General features: G+C 34.6%; 1 protein-coding gene across 1 annotated transcript in view; it reads left to right on the top strand.

Annotated features, from left to right (window-relative positions):
* Positions 1-12,610: 12,610 nt before the first annotated feature.
* Positions 12,611-17,987, top strand: part of LOC132190953 (auxin efflux carrier component 2) — an 11,276-nt gene continuing 5,899 nt past the window's right edge. The window contains exons 1-7 of the mRNA XM_059605977.1: positions 12,611-13,529; positions 13,634-14,135; positions 14,379-14,649; positions 14,739-14,824; positions 14,919-15,076; positions 15,522-15,598; positions 15,954-16,016. Coding sequence (XP_059461960.1) covers positions 12,798-13,529; positions 13,634-14,135; positions 14,379-14,649; positions 14,739-14,824; positions 14,919-15,076; positions 15,522-15,598; positions 15,954-16,016 — 1,889 coding nt within the window. The 5' untranslated portion in view covers positions 12,611-12,797. The remainder of the gene's footprint in view (positions 13,530-13,633; positions 14,136-14,378; positions 14,650-14,738; positions 14,825-14,918; positions 15,077-15,521; positions 15,599-15,953; positions 16,017-17,987) is intronic.

Here is a 17,987-nt window from a genome sequence, read left to right as displayed (position 1 = left end):
TATATTACTAACATTTCGTTATAATTAAATAAAAAAAGGGAAAAGTGAGCTCAAAGAGTAAAGGCCATAACATCAAATTCTGTTAGCCCTAAGCCTCTCTGTCAATCGTATTATTGTGTGTGAAAAACACTATAAAAAGGAAAATGGGATAGATCATTGAAAGCTACATGACTACAATCATTCCATTTGTCGATCACTTTTACTCTCGCTTTGCTTACTTTTTTTTCTAAGCCATTCACTAACTTAAACATCGAAACGACCTCCCGTTGAACTTTCACTAAATGATTTTTATTTTTTATTTGTCAGTGTAAACCACGCGCTGCAGAAGCTTGGAGAATGTCATAGCTCCAATTCCAAGAAAAAAGAAAAGAAAAGAAAAGAAATGGCAGTCCCCGAGGAAAAGGAAATGGAATGTTTATATGAGGGAGTACGTTAAAAAAGAATGGGGAATTGGATTGGGAAAAAGAAAAGCAAAAGGTAGTCGTGACTTGTGATTACTGAATACTGATATTTGAGAGGGAGAGAGAGAGAGAGAGAGAGAGGCAGCCAAAAAAAAAAAAATATGAAATGAAATGAAAGGATGCGTGTCTGGGCACATTTATTGTATAAAGTTGCACGCTATGCTTTCTTTTCACCTCCCCAAAAATCAATCTATTCCTCCACTTTTTGAGTCAGGTGTGACTGGGATTTTTGGTCACCACATTCATTCCCATCTCTTGCTTTCTTTTCGTTTTCCCTCACATTCCCACCCAAAAGTGTTATGAGTTTCTCACTTTTTCTCATCATGCCTTTCATTCTCTTCCCTCAATATCACCTAATCTCACATCAATCTTTTATAGGTCCATTATCTACACAAAACTATACCTCATAGTTAATGATATCCCCTCAAGATTTTAATTTTTAATTTTAATTTTAATTTTTAATTTTAAATTAATTTTTTTTTTTTTTTTTTTCTTGATGAGCGATTCGATAGGATTTAGGAGGTTTAAGAGCATATAATGGCATTTGGCTCAACAAATTATAAATAATCATTAAATTTAGTATTATATCTCTTGTCAAATGCCACAATTTGAGAGAATTAAAACAAATGAGAAACTTCACAAAACTCTTCTATGCATTTTGAAAGTACTCTTAAAGTTCAAAAACTCTTTCAATTAAGGGTATCAAACTTTTAATTTCTTTCAATTACCAAATTTCGTTAGAATTTTTCATTAAGTCTTGTCAAAATTTTCAAAATACTCATGTTTTTTATTATATAGAAAAAAAAATGTTAAAGATTCAGGAATTTATTTATTTATATATAAAAAAAGATATTTGCAATATTAATGGAAAAAATGATAATTGAAATAAATTGAAAGTTCGATACCCTTAATTGAAAGTTTTTAAACTTTGAAAAATAATGTCAAAACAAATGGTTTTCTTAAGTTTTTCTTAATAATAATAATAATAATAATAATAAAAGGGGCTTTGAGGGGTTACTGTCTGTACCCTCCTCTCCCTTCCTCAAAATTATATTGAAATAGTGACAAAGGTTAGACCCCACTGATTTCCACTTGTCTTTCTTTTCTTTCTCAAGATCCAAACGTAGAGTAAGTGCTTAATAAACTAAAAATGTGGAATGAAAGAAAATGAAAGAAAATGAAAGAAAGAAAAGGTAGAGTTCATGTTAGAATAAAGGGAGCAAAGGAAATAAAGGGGAATTTTCCTTCTGGCCCCATCTCATTTTCTTCTTATAAATTGTTAGAAAAAGAGAATAGAAACTGGAATAGAAACAAATAAGTTTTTAGAAAAAAAAAATATAAATTGATCGTATCCGATCAATTTGCCTTTTATCCTCAATTGTACCTCTTGTCCACGTACGTACCCTAACCTTTCATTTTTCCCTCAGTCTTACCACCTTAACCTTGTTGTAAAATTAAATGGATGGTGCAAAAATTCTTATTGATGCTAAATAATATTAATCCAAACAATTAACAATAAAATAAATATAATACAATAAATAAAAAATAGAGCAAGGAAAAATCTCACAAAGCTATAGAATCACGCAAGAGCGTTGTCCTTAAAGGTTGATTTCGTGCCTCCCGGAGTGTATAACTCGGTGCGATCGGATCTCTTGACACGCAACCTCCCAGGATTAGACTATAGCGTCTACATTTGTTAAGAACGCACTTTCAAGTAACGAAGATCAAATGAACAACCCTTTCTCAAATTGAAGAGGATGAAAAATTGAGTAGCAAATAACTCTAATTTTTCTCTTTGGTAACAAAGAAAAAATTCTGGAGCATGAAAATGAAATCTCACTAAAAAGTAATATTTTTTGATAATATTTTTTGTCAAAGTTGAAGACTTGCTTATATAGACATGGGGAAACTTTTTTCTTTTAAGACACATTATTATGCAATCTATGTATTAAAGAACAAACGGTCATCAGATCAATGTATAAAACCAACAGTCAACATATTTAAGATAAACGGTCAACAAATCATCAAACGGTCAACAAAGCTTGAAGACAAATGGGTTTTAATCTAAGAAAACCAACGGTAAAGAATTAAAGCCTGCAGCTAAAAGAACTTGTAAATATTGAAGACAAATGCTTTTTAATTTAAGAAAACCAACGGTAAAGGAATTAAAACCAGCAGTTAAAAAACTTGTAAAAGGTTTTATTACCCAACGGTCAAAACTCATGAATAGATTTTATGTTGAATGGTAAAAAATTAATAGGTAAATAAAACCAATATTTGTAACATTACAACAATCCCCCACATGTTACAAATTTTAGAATAGAAGGAGATTGAAAGCATGCATCGATGTGGTACCCGAAAGTTTTAACCACAACTAGGATAAATAAGTAAGAACTTAATGAATTGTGGTAGAGTTAGACTATTTTAACCAAATTCATAAAGTAAGCAAACTTATCACCCACATAACTTTCTCCAAAAGAAATTTAATAAATAAATAAGAATTAACAAAAAATAAAAAATTGGGTTGTTCTGCGGGTTGGCGCCTTATACAGGCCATGCGCCCCTGGGTTTCATGAGTGCTCTAGAGACCTACCCAAGTCTCATAGGAAGCGGCACCACCTCCACACTCACATAGGTGGTATCCATCAAGAGTGTGTGCAGGTAACATCCCATCCCAACAGGTAGGGACTATGAAACCATTAAGAGTTTTAAACTCATCCTTAATCACTCTGCATCTTTGTACTGTCTTACACCATAGGGATGGACTCATCAACAATCTTATCAACAAGATAGTGAAATAACATAGAATAACAGTACCACACCATGATCACTTGTGACTTCGTTTCCCATTAAACCTCATTTATGGGATCTCCAATCACAGAGGTTGGGTATCCATCACAGTGTCATCATTTGGGTATCAGTCCTATCCCCCTCGATGTTTCACTCACCAGCCTTCTTGCTAGTGGCTTGGTCAAAGGATCTGCCAAATTCCTTTCTGACCTCACAAAATCCATGGATATTACACCGGTCTCAATAAGCTGCCTCACAATATTGTGCCTTAATCGGATATGTCGACTTTTCCCATTATAGATCTTGCTCTTGGCTCGAGCTATGGCAACCTGGCAATCACAATGAATACAAACAGGTGGAACTGGGTTAGCATATAAAGGCAAATCAATCAAAAGGCTCCTTAGCCATTCAGCTTCAGTTCCAGCCTTCTCCAAGGCAACTAACTCTGCCTCCATTGTGGATCTTGCTATGCAAGTTTGTTTGGAGGACTTCCAAGATATAGCTCCTCCTGCAAATGTGAATAAATAGCCACTGGTAGGCTTTAGTTCATCTGAATCAGAAATCTAGTTAGCATCACAATACCCTTCTAATATAGCAGGAAAACCATAATATGATAAACCATAATTAATTGTGCCCTTTAAATATCTCAACAATCTAGAGATTGCATCCCAATGCTCAACACTAGGATTATGAGTATATCTACTCAATCTATCGACAGCATATGCAATATCAGGGCGTGTACAGTTTGTCAAGAACATTAAACTACCAATGATTTGTGCATATTTCTCTTGTAAAACACTATCACCATGATTCTTAACCAAATGTATTTTAGAATCATATGGTGTAGACATAGGTGAATAATCAAAGTGCTCAAATCTTTTTAGCATCTTTTCAACATAATGTGACTGAGATAAAGTAATACAATTATTATCTTTAAGAACTTTAATGCCCAATATAACATTAGCTTCACCCATGTCTTTCATATCAAAATTAGATGAAAGAAATCTTTTAGCTTCATGCACAACATTCATGTTGGTTCCAAAAATAAGCAAATCATCAACATATAAACAAATAATGACACCTTCATTATTACTAAACTTGCTATAAATGCATTTATCTTCACCATTAATAGAATAAGCATTAGACAACATCACTTTGTCAAATTTTTCATGCCATTGTTTAGGAGCTTGTTTTAATCCATACAAAGATTTCACCAATTTACAAACTTTGTGTTCTTGACCGGGGATTACAAGTCCCTCGGGTTTGCCCCATATAAATTTCTTCTTCTAAATCACCATTTAAAAAGGCAGTCTTGACATCCATTTGATGTACCACAAGTTTATAAATAGAAGCAATAGCAAACAATATTCTAATAGATGCAATTCTAGTAACCGGAGAATAAGTGTCAAAATAATCAATATTTTGCTTTTGCTTGTAGCCTTTAGCCACCAAGCGTGCCTTGTATTTATCTATTGTACCATCCGGTTTGAGTTTCTTCTTGAACACCCACTTACAACCAATTGGTTTGGTCTTAGGAGGTAACTCAACAAGTTCCCATGTATGGTTAGACATAATTGAATCTAATTCATTATTAATAGCTTCTAACCAAAAAGGTGCATCAATAGATTTGATTGCTTCATTATAACATATCGGATCATCATCAATAATATAAGTAATAAAATCATTACCGAAATTCCTTTCCGTTCTAGCTCGCTTGCTCCTCCTCAATTCTTGCACATCATCAACAATTTCATTAGAAGTAAAAGAAGGTTCATGCAATAATTTTTCCTTATTTTTCAAAGGAAACACATTCTCAAAGAAAATAGCATTTTCAGATTCAATAATAGTATTGTAATCTAAAACATCACTTTTAATAACAAGAAATCTATAACATGAACTATTGCAAGCATAACCAATAAAAACACAATCACAAGTTCTAGAGCCAAGTTTCCTCTTTTTAGGCTCGGGTAGCATAACCTTTGCCAAACATCCCCACACTTTGAGGTATTTCAAACTAGGCTTACGACCTTCCCAAAGTTCGTAAGGAGTTTTACCGGTTTTCTTATGAGGTACTTTATTTTGAACATGACAAGCCGAAAGAATGGCTTCTCCCCACATGTTAGTGGGTAGCCCGGGACTAACAAGCATAGCATTCATCATTTCTTTCAAAGTTCTATTCTTTCTTTCGGCTACTCCATTAGATTCCGGTGAATAAGGAGGTGTAACTTCATGTATTATGCCATTTTGTTCACAAAATTCCTTAAAAGGATTAGACTCATATTCACCACCTCTATCGGTCCTTAGTCTTTTAATCCTTTTATTTTTTTGATTTTCAATTTCAATTTTGTATTTTATGAACATTTCTAAAGCTTCATCTTTGAATCTTAATAAATAAAGTTTAGTAAACCTAGAGTAATCATCAACAAATATCATATAATATTTCTTACTACCTCTAGTCATTGTGTGCTTTAAATCACCCAAATCACTATGTATTAACCCAAGAAGTTCAATTTCTCTTGTAATAGATTTACAAGGTTTTTTAGTGATTTTAGTCTCAGCACATACTTCACATTTATCCATATTTGTTTCACTTAGTGAATTAATAATTCTTGTTTCTTTCATTTTCTTGATGTACCCAAGATTTACATATCCAAGTCTACCATGCCAAATATTTATAGAATCAACCAAGTAAGCACAAGAAGATGAATTTTCATTAATAGTATTAGCAACATTTAATACAAAAAGACCTTGATCTTCATAGCCTTTACCAACAAACATATCATGCTTAGTTAAGGTAACGATGCCACCATCAAATAAAACTTTAAGTTCTGCCTTACCAAGCAAATGTACCGAAACAAGATTGTGTCGGAAATGAGGAACATGTAGAACATCGGAGAGTGAAAGCGTTTTACCCGAAGTTAGCTTTAAGAGAGCTTTCCCTTTGCCTACCACAGGCACAGATCTATTGTCTCCAACAATTACCCGCTCAATATTTTCCTTTATTGGTATGTAGGAGGATAAGTCTTCTTTATTTCCACAAATGTGCCTAGTAGATGCAGAATCAATCACCCATCCTTTTACTTCCGTGGTCATGTTAGCTTCGGATACGACAGCTACAATGATCTCTTCCACTTCCGTCACATTTGCCTTGTTTTTTGATATTGATCCTTTGTAGTTGTTGGTGGTCCTCTGCTTACATACCGCTGCATAATGACCTGCTTTACCACAAACAAAACAATTGACCTTTTTCTTTTGTATTAGAGAATGAGATGTGTTGAATCTTTTCTTATTATTCCAAGGTTTTCTTTTAGACTTATGGTCAAATTTTTTGTAGTGTTGTGGAGGCCTACTAGATCTTTCTTCTACTAAATTAGCTTTGGAAATAATTTCCTTAGCTTTGTTAACCTTTTCCAAAGACCTATTCCTCTCTTCTATTTTAATATGCACTATGGTTTGTTGAAGACTCATGAAAGTCTTCTTTTGTTTAAAATGGAGTTTATACTCCTTCCAAGAGTCAGGTAGTTTTTCAACCAGACACTGTGTCATAAAACTTTCAGGTAGACCATCACCCTCTTTGGCTAATTCAGCAACTATGTTATGAAACTCATGAATTTGAGAAGTAATACTCTTTTCATCAGTCATTTGAAAATGTAAGAAATTGCTTGCAGCAAATTTCTTAGTACCCTCATCCTCAATCACATATCTACCAACTAATTCATCCCATAAATATCTAGCAATATTAAAATGGCAATAAACATCAAACAATTCATTAGATAAAGAATTCAATATAGTATTCACACATAATGTATTAGCCATTTCCCAATCTCTTAATTCTTTGGATTGTTCTTCAGATTCCTCATCCGGTCTAGGCTCAGTTAGAGCACTAGAGATTTTTGTAAAGTCTAAAACTGCAAGAACCTTTTGTTGCCAACGTTTAAAATTATTTCCATCAAAAGATTCAATTTTTGTAGCATCTGGAAGAACTTTAGCAGCAGCAAGAATTCAAACAATTAACAATAAGATAAATAGAATACAATAAATAAAAAAAAATAGAGCAAGGAAAAATCTCACAAAGCTATAGAATCACGCAAGAGCGTTGTCCTTAAAAGTTGATTTCGTGCCTCCCAGAGTGTATAACTCGGTGCGATCGGATCTCTTGACACGCAACCTCCCAGGATTAGACTATAGCGTTTACGTTCGTTAAGAACGCACTTTCAAGTAACGAAGATCAAATGAACAACCTTTTCTCAAATTGAAGAGGATGAAAAATTGAGTAGCAAATAACTCTATTTTTTCTTTTTGGTAACAAAGAAAAATTCTGGAGCATGAAAATGAAATCTCACAAAAAAGTAATATTTTTTTATAATTATTTTATCAAAGTTGAAGACTTGCTTATATAGACATGGGAAACTTTTTCTTTTAAAACACATTATTATGCAATCTATGTATTAAAGAACAAACGGTCATGAGATCAATGTATAAAACCAACGGTCAACATATTTAAGATAAACGGTCACCAAATCATCAAACGGTCAACAAAGCTTGAAGACAAATGGATTTTTAATTTAAGAAAACCAACGGTAAAAAATTAAAGCCAGCAGCTAAAAGAACTTGTAAATATTGAAGACAAATACTTTTTAATTTAAGAAAACCAACAGTAAAGGAATTAAAACCAGCAGTTAAAAAACTTGTAAAAGGTTTTATTACCCAACCGTCAAAACTCATGAATAGATTTTATGTTGAATGGTCAAAAATTAATAGGTAAATAAAACCAATATTTGTAACATTACAACAATAGGTTCTCTTATGAATCTAATATGTTACTAGTGGGTGCACATTAAGTGGTATCAGAGCCAGGGTAGAGGTCTGATTTTTCTCGAATGAAACACTTTACATCTTCGTTAATTTCGTCTCATGGTGCGTAACATTGGAAACAAATATTTGCTTTGACTTGTGATCTCTCCATAGCAGCATCAACATAGGGCGATCCAAGAGTAAGAGCACAACCTATGAGGATTTCTTCCTAGAATCTTGGCTAGTGACATGTTCGATTACTCAAGGAAACCTGAAGAATTAACACAAAGGATGAACAATCTGGAGTAGTAGGTGAAATCCCTAACTGAGGGACAGCAAGAGATCAGGGAGGAGATAAAGGCACGCATGATTGGAATTATTGATCTCTTATCTACCCAAGGGAAGACACAGCAAGAAGGGTAAAAGAGAAGACTACGACCACTAGCTTCTTTTCACCTAGAAGGAGAAGCTCAATAATGGTACCAAATTTAAATGCGAGAAAGGCGGGAGATAACTTGGGCAGAATATACAGAGGTTTATTAGTTTGCTTAGGGCCAAATCAGTTCTATGATCCATATCCATTTGGAAAATTGACAAAGTGGCAACAAGAAGGAACTATCAAGGAGTAATAAGCCAAATTTGAATCTTTACTGTCCCAAATAGGGACATTATCCCCAACTCAATAGATTAGTTGTCCTATTAGTGGCTTGGAGGAATCGATATAGGCAGAGGTACTACGAGCTAGGAAGGCTAAATAATATCTCCCTATAAGCCATTGGTTTAGCAAGAGTCTATGAAGCTAGAAATAAAGCCTTAAGGAGGATGACCCCCCCTCTGATTTGTGGCAACGTACGCTAGAATAACCATCTCCAACCACGACAAGCTTTGCTAATCAAGAAATTAACATCCGAGGAACTATGAGAGAGGCAGAAAATGGGATTTTGTTACAAGTCCGACGACAAATACAGCCCAAGCCATTGCTGCAATCGTCTCTTTATGGTAGAAGCGTGTTTGGGAGAAGATGATGATGATGTAATTTTCCTAGAGTTAGAATCCAAATTTTAAAATCAAATAAACAATTTAATTCAAAATAATGATTCAGATTTAAGAAATCTACTCAATAAATTTTTTAAAATTTTAGGGATCTTGATTGTTCCCAATAGAAGTGCAAGAGGAGAAAAATAAAGGATTTGCACGTGGTTTTTTTTTTTGAGTAATTTGCTGACTATATTTCTCCATTTAAAATTGTAAAGTAAAGAATAAAATAAAATATCTGCCTGTAGCAGTAGCAGGGACCAGTCCCGCAAGCTTTATTATATAAGACAAGTAAGCAGGAACCCTGGATCACTCAAAATTGCCCAACGCACGTGCATAAACGAGTGGAGTGGGGAGGAGTAAGGTTCATCTGCAGTAAAAATACAAAATAATGTACAATATAATTTATTGCATATCAATCAATCTGTACGTGTATGTATATATATTTTTACCCTTTTTTTTTTTTTTTTTTTATCTTTTTCTATTTTCTTTTTTAATTAAGGATGGTAACTTTTGATTTTTTTTTTTTTTTTTTAATGGTCATGTTAGAAAAATATATTAACTGCATATGTATGTAATGTAGCCTAGACAAATGATAAAAACGGATAATAACAAATACGTACGTATGAAGCCATAGTGAATAGGGCTACTATATTCATGTCACTACAAAAAATGAATTTTTTTTCTTGACCCGGTGTTTTTATGTGTTAGGTGGCCTGACATGTTACTAAACTTTAATGACGTGTGTCAGGCGTTAAAATTTAGGGTATAAAAAAACGGAGATTTTTTAACATGTCACTGTTTGACACGTCAATAATTTATTGACGTGTCAAAAAGTGGCACGTCAAAAACAATTATTGACGTGTCAATTTTTGACACGTTAATAAATTTTTGACGCACCAGAAATTGATATGTTAAAAAATTTGTTGGCGCGCCAATTTCGAAACATCACTAAAGTTTAAAAATTATATATATATATATATATATATATATATAAAAAAAAAATTAACCATCATCACTTTTAGGGATGGGTATCAATCAAAACAGTCTGGTTTTGGCTCTTCTCGGTTATTAACCGATAATCTTCGGTTAAACGATTTCTTAACCGATACCAAGCAGATAAGGATTTTAATTGAAATTATCGGTTATAACGATACACGGTTACACGGTTCAGTTAAACCGGTTAACCAGTTCTATATAAAACTCACATTCTTTAGTTTTCTTTACTTCTCTAACCTCCAAGCACCAAAAAACAAAAACTTAACTGAATTGAATCTTCGATGCTAAAAGAGAGGTTTGTGATTGTGAGAGCAGATGTTGTGAGAACTGGAAAGAGAAAAAAACAAATGGGAAAGAAACCCATTCTCCTGAAATGGTGAGAAGGAACTAGAAAAGAAAGAAAAAAAATGAGGAAGAAACTAGAAAGAGTCTGAAAGTGAAAGATAGCTGCGTGGCTACATGGGAGGAGGAGAAAAAAAAAGAAAAAAGAAAGAAAAGAAAAGAAATATGTAGCGGGGGAATTGGGAAAAGAAAAGAAATGACTAAGTGGAGAGTGTGTGAGTGGGACTGTCGGCCAAGTGAAAAAAAAAAAAAAAAAAAAAAAAAAAAAAAAAAAAAATGGCCACCATATATAGTAGCTCAAGCCCACGGCCACAAGGTTAAGAGCCTTGTGCTCTAGTGCCCTACCAACTGAACTAGACTGACTTTGTTAATAGCCTTCCCCCATACCATGCAGTTCTTATCGATTAAAACTGTTAACCGATAACAAATAGCTAACCGGACCAATAAGAATTTCGGTACAAAATTTTTAACTGATAAGAATATCAGTTAAACGGTTACAGTTAATATCGGTTCGGTCGAAACCGGTAGACAACCGGTAATTGGTAATAGGTTAATCTGCCCACCCCTAAATTTTCTCTCTCTCTCTCTCTCTCTCTCTCTCCCTTCGTTTCTCCAACGCTGGACAACACCCAACACCAGCACGCCATTCTCTCCTTTTCTCACTCTCTTCTTTTCTCCATTTTTTGGTACATTTGCTAGAATAGGAATCGCCCAGAAAAATTCCCCAACAAAATCCGGATGAACCTGAAGTGAAACAAAATAAGACCCATTTCCAAAATCTTTTACTAATGGCCTAGATTTCCAAGAATCCCCTAAAAGATCAGTCTCAAAATCAACCTGAAAAATCAAACCAAACCAACCAGAAAAGTCAAACCCAAAAAATCTTTAAAAACCCAAACCCATCAGCAAATAAAACATCAAAATCTCAAACCCAGCATGAAAAATAAAATAAAATAAAATAAATAATAAAAAATAGATATTCTCTTCTCTTTTTCTTCTTATCTTCTCTTCTTTTTCTCTTCTCCTTTTCTTTTTCTTCTTCCCATCAAAGAGAAAGGATTGAGTGGGGGGGGGGAGATGTGAGCCGAAAGAGGAGAGAGAGTGTGGGGGCCGGACGAAATAAAAGAAGAGGGAAAGAATAAATAATAAGAAGATGGAAAGAAGAGGGAAAAAGTTGAATTAAGAGAGATCTCCCGCTCCAAATAATTTTATCCTGCTCATTTTTTAGTGACGTGCCAACATTTGACACGTCAAGAAATTCTTGATATGTCACATGTAACACGTCAAGAAATTTTTTTTCTTGACGTGTCAAATGTAACACGTCAATAATTATTGACGTGTCAAAATATAACACGTCAAGAAATTATATTGAAAATAATAAGAGAAAATTATATGATCACTTATTTTTTTTAAAATACTATATACTTAAGACTAAGATAATACATATATGTATTAATATTCTAGATTGTTAAACTATAAAACATTTTAATTTTTTAGTATATATATATATAAATTTTGAATCAGGTATAATTATACATATATGTTATACATATACCAATTAAATTTTGTTATCTAATATTTTTTTAAAACAAATAATTAATATTATTAATTAATTAATTTTTGACGTGTGAAATAATGGCACGTCAATAATTATTGATGTGTCATTTTCACACATCAATAATTATTGACGTGGCAAATTCAACACGTCAATAAAGTCTTTTTTGATGTGGCAGTAATTACCACGTCAATAATTAGTGACATAACAAAAAGTGTGCTACTCTAGACACATCAAAAAATCCTCTTCTTTCTGTAGTGTGTGGATGTGTATATTTACACAAATATGTTAATAATCAATGACAAAAATTGTTGCTTGAAAGAAGAAGAGACAGGAAAAATATATATAATAATAAAAAAAAAAGAGAGAGGGAGAGAGAAATAATAAATAAATTATATGGTTTAAAACGCTTACAAATATATTGTTTATGACCCCCACATGACATATTTATTTACGTGGATTCGGACCTTTCACACAAAAAATCATAATCCTGTCTCGACAATATATAGTATAATAGAAGTTATATTTAATGTACGTAAAGATTATGTAGCAATAATAGCAGACTATAAACCTTATATACAAAGTACATGTTCTGACAGAGAGGTTTCTCATTTTGAAAATAATTTCTTTCTGCGTTGCTGTCGAGGCTCTGTTCCTTCGGGCATCAACCCATTTGATCTTTCAAAAACCCCACCAATCTAAACAAATAAACAGAGAATTCCACACTCTATAACAGAGTTTCTTCTTCTTCCTTCCTTTTTCACTTTGAACAAGAAAACCCCATCTCTCTCTGTTTCTTTGTTGCAGATAATTAATTAACCATGATTAAGGGGAAGGATATTTACGAAGTTTTTGCAGCCATTGTGCCTTTATACGTTGCTATGCTATTAGCTTATGGCTCCGTCCGGTGGTGGAAAATCTTCACGCCGGACCAGTGCTCCGGCATCAACCGCTTCGTCGCAGTCTTTGCCGTTCCCTTACTTTCCTTCCATTTCATCTCTTCCAACGACCCTTACGCCATGAACTACCGCTTCATCGCTGCCGACTCCCTCCAAAAAATCGTCGTTCTTTCCGCTCTCTTTCTCTGGCAAGCCTTCAGCAAAAACGGCAATCTTGAGTGGCTCATCACTCTCTTCTCACTCTCCACCCTCCCCAACACTCTCGTCATGGGCATCCCCCTCTTGAAGGCCATGTACGGGGATTTCTCCGGCGATCTAATGGTGCAAATTGTGGTCTTGCAGAGCATTATTTGGTATACTCTTATGCTCTTCCTGTTTGAGTTCAGAGGTGCAAAGCTCCTCATTTCCGAGCAGTTCCCGGAGACCGCGGGCTCGATCACCTCCTTCAAGGTCGAGTCGGATGTCGTGTCGCTGAACGGCCGCGAGTCGTTACAGGCGGATGCCGAGATTGGTGAGGATGGAAAGCTTCATGTGGTGGTGAGAAGATCAGCTACATCATCTGTGGTTTCTTCTTTCAACAAGTCCCATGGACTCAATTCTTTAACCTCCATGACCCCGCGAGCGTCGAATCTCACCGGCGTAGAGATCTATTCGGTACTGTTTCATTAGATTTAATGATTTAATTAATATTTTAATTCATGACCTGATCGCTGCTTATTTCATTAACTTAATCATTTGATTGATATTCTAACGTACAGGTACAATCTTCGCGAGAGCCGACACCGAGGGCTTCGAGCTTTAACCAGACGGATTTCTATGCCATGTTTGCCAGCAAGGCACCCAGTCCAAAACATGGATACACAAATAGCTTCCAAGGGGGTTTAGGGGATGTTTACTCATTACAGTCTTCAAAAGGGGCAACACCAAGGGCTTCAAATTTTGATGAGGAGATGTTTAAGAATGGGAAGAAAAGGGGAGGGAGGAGTATGAGCGGTGAGCTCTTTAACGGCGGTTTAGTTCCGTCTTACCCGCCCCCAAACCCGTTGTTTTCCGGGTCTACTAGCAGCGGCGGTCCAAAGAAGAAGGATAGTGGTGGTGGTGGTGGTGCAATGCCTAACAAGGAGCTTCACATGTTTGTTTGGAGCTCAAGTGCATCTCCAGTATCTGAAGTGAATCTGAGACATGCAGTTAATAGAGCTGCCTCCACTGACTTTGATCCTTCCAAGGCTGCTCTTCAACATGAAACTAACGCATCAAGAGGTGAGCTAAAATAAATAACCCTACTATACCCCCAACCATATTTGTCTCTTTGTGATTTGCATGGAAGTTGACAGAAGGACTTCTTCCAACATTATTAATGAAATATGCTTGTTCTTGTGAACCCATTAATCCTAGATTAATGTCTCTCTCTTTTTTCTTTTCTTTTTTTTTTTTTTTTTTTTTTTTTTTTTTTTGTCTCTCTGGTTTGAAAATTGAAATGTCTGAGGTAACTTTGATATACAGGTATGAATGATTTAGGTGAAAGTATGAGTCCAGCAAGGAAAATGAGTGGTGAAGAAATAGAGGAAGGATTGAAGTTCCCCACAAGTGGGTCTCCTTACACATGCCAGAAAAAGGTGGAGGTGGAAGAAGTGGATGGAGCAAAGAAACACCAAATGCCTCCAGCAAGTGTCATGACTAGGCTTGTGCTCATCATGGTTTGGAGGAAGCTTATAAGAAACCCTAACACCTACTCAAGCCTTTTAGGCCTTACGTGGTCCCTCATTTCATTCAGGTAATTAAGCACCTTAATTTATTCTGATATCATGTTAAATCAGCTTATAAAAAATGATAAATTTAATCATTTAATTTATATTTTACCAGATATCACATCCAAATGCCGTCCATCATAAAAGGATCCATTTCGATACTATCCGACGCGGGATTAGGAATGGCTATGTTCAGTCTAGGTAAGTCACTTGGGAATATTAATTAATCAATTAATAATCTATTTTCATAGTAATAATAATGTGCTTAGTTAATGTTTGGTTAATAACATATCAGGTTTGTTCATGGCTTTACAACCGAAGCTCATTGCCTGTGGAAAATCCGTGGCAACGTTTTCAATGGCTGTGAGGTTCTTGACTGGCCCAGCAGTAATTGCTGCAACCTCCATTGCTGTCGGTCTTCGTGGTATTCTTTTGCATGTTGCAATTGTTCAGGTGCACCATCTTATAAATATTCCAAGTTTTATCTTTTTTATAAATCGTTAGAGATAATATGTAGGTTGTCCCACATTGCCCAAGTGAGAAGAGGCTTTGGTCATTGGCTTGTATAAAAGCCTAATCCTCTTGTTCAACGTTGCTAAGATAGAAGGTCCATTCATAATCTCCTATAAATAAGAGAGCATTCTTTGTATTTAATGTGGAACAAGAAGAAGAAGCTTTTATACAAACTAATGACCGAAGCCTCCCCTTACTTGGGCAATGTGGGACAACCCATATATGACCTATTATCTCTAGCATAAATAAGGTCATTCAAAGATATGCAACGTTAATTAACTTGATATATCCAAATTGTTAAATAGAAATAAAAATTATATATAATTATGTTTCACAATTATCTATGCATGAAAGACAAAAATTGACCTTGACTTCTTGTACTCAGGCTGCTCTTCCCCAAGGGATCGTCCCCTTCGTATTCGCCAAGGAGTACAATGTTCACGCGAACGTACTTAGCACTGCGTAAGTTTTTATTTTTTATTATTATTCCAAATGCAAAACAAGAAATAATAACAAAAAATAAATATTATTTAATAGACTACGGTGTAATATTGCTACCTACCCATTTTTTTATTATTTTAAAATTAATGTGCCTTTTAAGATTACAAATAAATAAAAAGATAGTATGTAACATTACTCTACGATTATCATGCATACAACTGAAATAACGTATCAGTAAAAATGATAAGCTTTTGAATAACAAAGGCTTGTAAATAAAATATTTTTACTGCCACGTTATTCCGATTATATGATAGTCGTGTAAGAGTATAATAAAAAATGAAGTTGACATAACTTACGGTGTTGTAATTTTTTGCAGAGTTATTTTCGGGATGCTTGTTGCGTTGCCCATAACAATCCTCTACTATATACTTCTGGGCCTGTAATAACAGATGTACGTGCACAACAGATGGAGGCAAGGGAAAGCATCTGCATGCATGTAAAAATCCAAATCAGGCTGAGGTGGATGGGAAAATTAGAAGAATGCCATTGGATTCAGTGCGTATAACAAATAGATCTCCATTGTATTTTAATCTTTTAGGTCTTCTTTTGTCGTTATTAATGTTGTTGTTTTTTTTTTTATTTACTTGGGTATTTTTCGGGTTAAGTATACAGTTAATTAGTTAGCATAGAGTAATTAATATAGAACAGACCATGTGCAATGTACAATGGTTGAATTTTTTTTATTTGTATTTGGGTTTTTGCTAGCTACACCAATATCAAAGAAACTCTTTGCTTTCATTTGACTCTAAAGCCAATTAGTTTAATTTGCTTAATGTGTAAATTAATCAAACTGAAGAATCTTCATGTGTTTAGTTAAAAGAAATCAAGAAAATGATTAAACAATCGACGTGGGCTTCAATTTGTCGGTTGCACGTGAACACTAGTATAGAGTTCAATGAATTGTTCCAAACTCGACCTTTTAAAAACATTGCTTTACGGCCGGGATCTTAATCTGTGCATGATATATATATAAAATTTAAAACGTTGAAGCATGTGAGGCACGTAGTGATCGAAAGGGACCTTGCTCTTCCAGTCAAATTGAATTTGGCTTCTCATGCATTGAACTAGTACTAGCTGTTATATATTGCAGATAATTAATGATGTTTGACTACGAAATTGGCTTTTGTCTGTTGCAGTACAATGGCTAGTAGCCAAAATTCTTTTGTATATATACATAAAGGCATAAAGGCATTGCATTTGAAAAGAGACATGAAATGACAAGGGGCACGTCACAATGTTCCAAAACCATATACTGATCATGTTGATCCAATACACCCCCTCAAACTCGACATAGGTGAGTGCATGTTGAGTTTGAGTTTGAGTAGAGAGAACCAATATATTGTCGGGTGAGAATATATTCTGCGAGTTGAATCTGCCTTTGAGCCCTTGAATCCAATGGTGGTTTAAATGGCGATTTTTTTGAATGCAAAATAAAATTTGACGTTTGAAGAGGTGGCTAAAGCTCTCTTATCGCATGAAACATAGAGAAAGTCCGTCAATTATCAAGCTAATGGGCTTATATATGGAGAGGTTTGAGCAAAAGTGTGGAAATGATTTAACTAAGGGAAAGAATGGCAGAGGTAAGCAGTCTCAATCTAACTCACTCTTGGCAAAAGATGAAGAATCTCGGTCAGATGCAAAAGATGTGGAGTACTATTATTGTTACAAGAAAAAGGGCAAGAAGATTTTGTAGGGTGTTGAAACAAGACTTGGAAAATAAAAAGAATCAAAAAAGTTTTGCAGATTCAATCAATGTTGCCAATGACAGTGAGGTTAGCAAAAATCCTCTTTCAATTTCCTCAAGTATAAAATCTCTCATAGATTCTTAGGTTTTGGATTCTGCTTACTCATATCATATGTGTTGGAATAGGTAGTGGTTTGACATGTTTAAATCATATCATATGAGTCAGGAATAACCCTACTCTTGAGCAAAAGGCAAAGATAAATATTGCTGAAAAACCCCAAAGATGGATGGATCTGGAGATATTATTTCTTTTGTTTCTTTAGCTAGTAGCAGAGATTGATTCATTGTCTGTACAAAATGGGATGTTGGAAGCGGTGAAATCACTACAAAACAGTAAAGTTTGGGAGTTAAAATTTTTCAAGGAAAAGAAGACAACAAGGTGCAAATGAGTTTACAAGAAAACAAAGTTAGCTGAAAAAGTTTTATAAATGACCAAACTCACAATAATCGCTGACTGTAATTTCCTTTTTCACCTCTAGTCTTTGTGAATTGTAAAGCTACGTTTGGCAAGGGGAGGTCCAGCACTGTAGCTGGAACGGTACTGTTCTAGCTACAGTGCGGTCTGACACCAATCTTGACTTTGCGATTTTTTTTTTTTAAAAAAAA

Source organism: Corylus avellana, chromosome ca8 (genome assembly GCF_901000735.1).
Source record: "Corylus avellana chromosome ca8, CavTom2PMs-1.0".
NCBI lineage: Eukaryota > Viridiplantae > Streptophyta > Magnoliopsida > Fagales > Betulaceae > Corylus > Corylus avellana.
The sequence above is the reverse complement of the archived record's forward strand: the minus strand, read 5'-3'. Positions and strand labels throughout refer to the sequence as shown.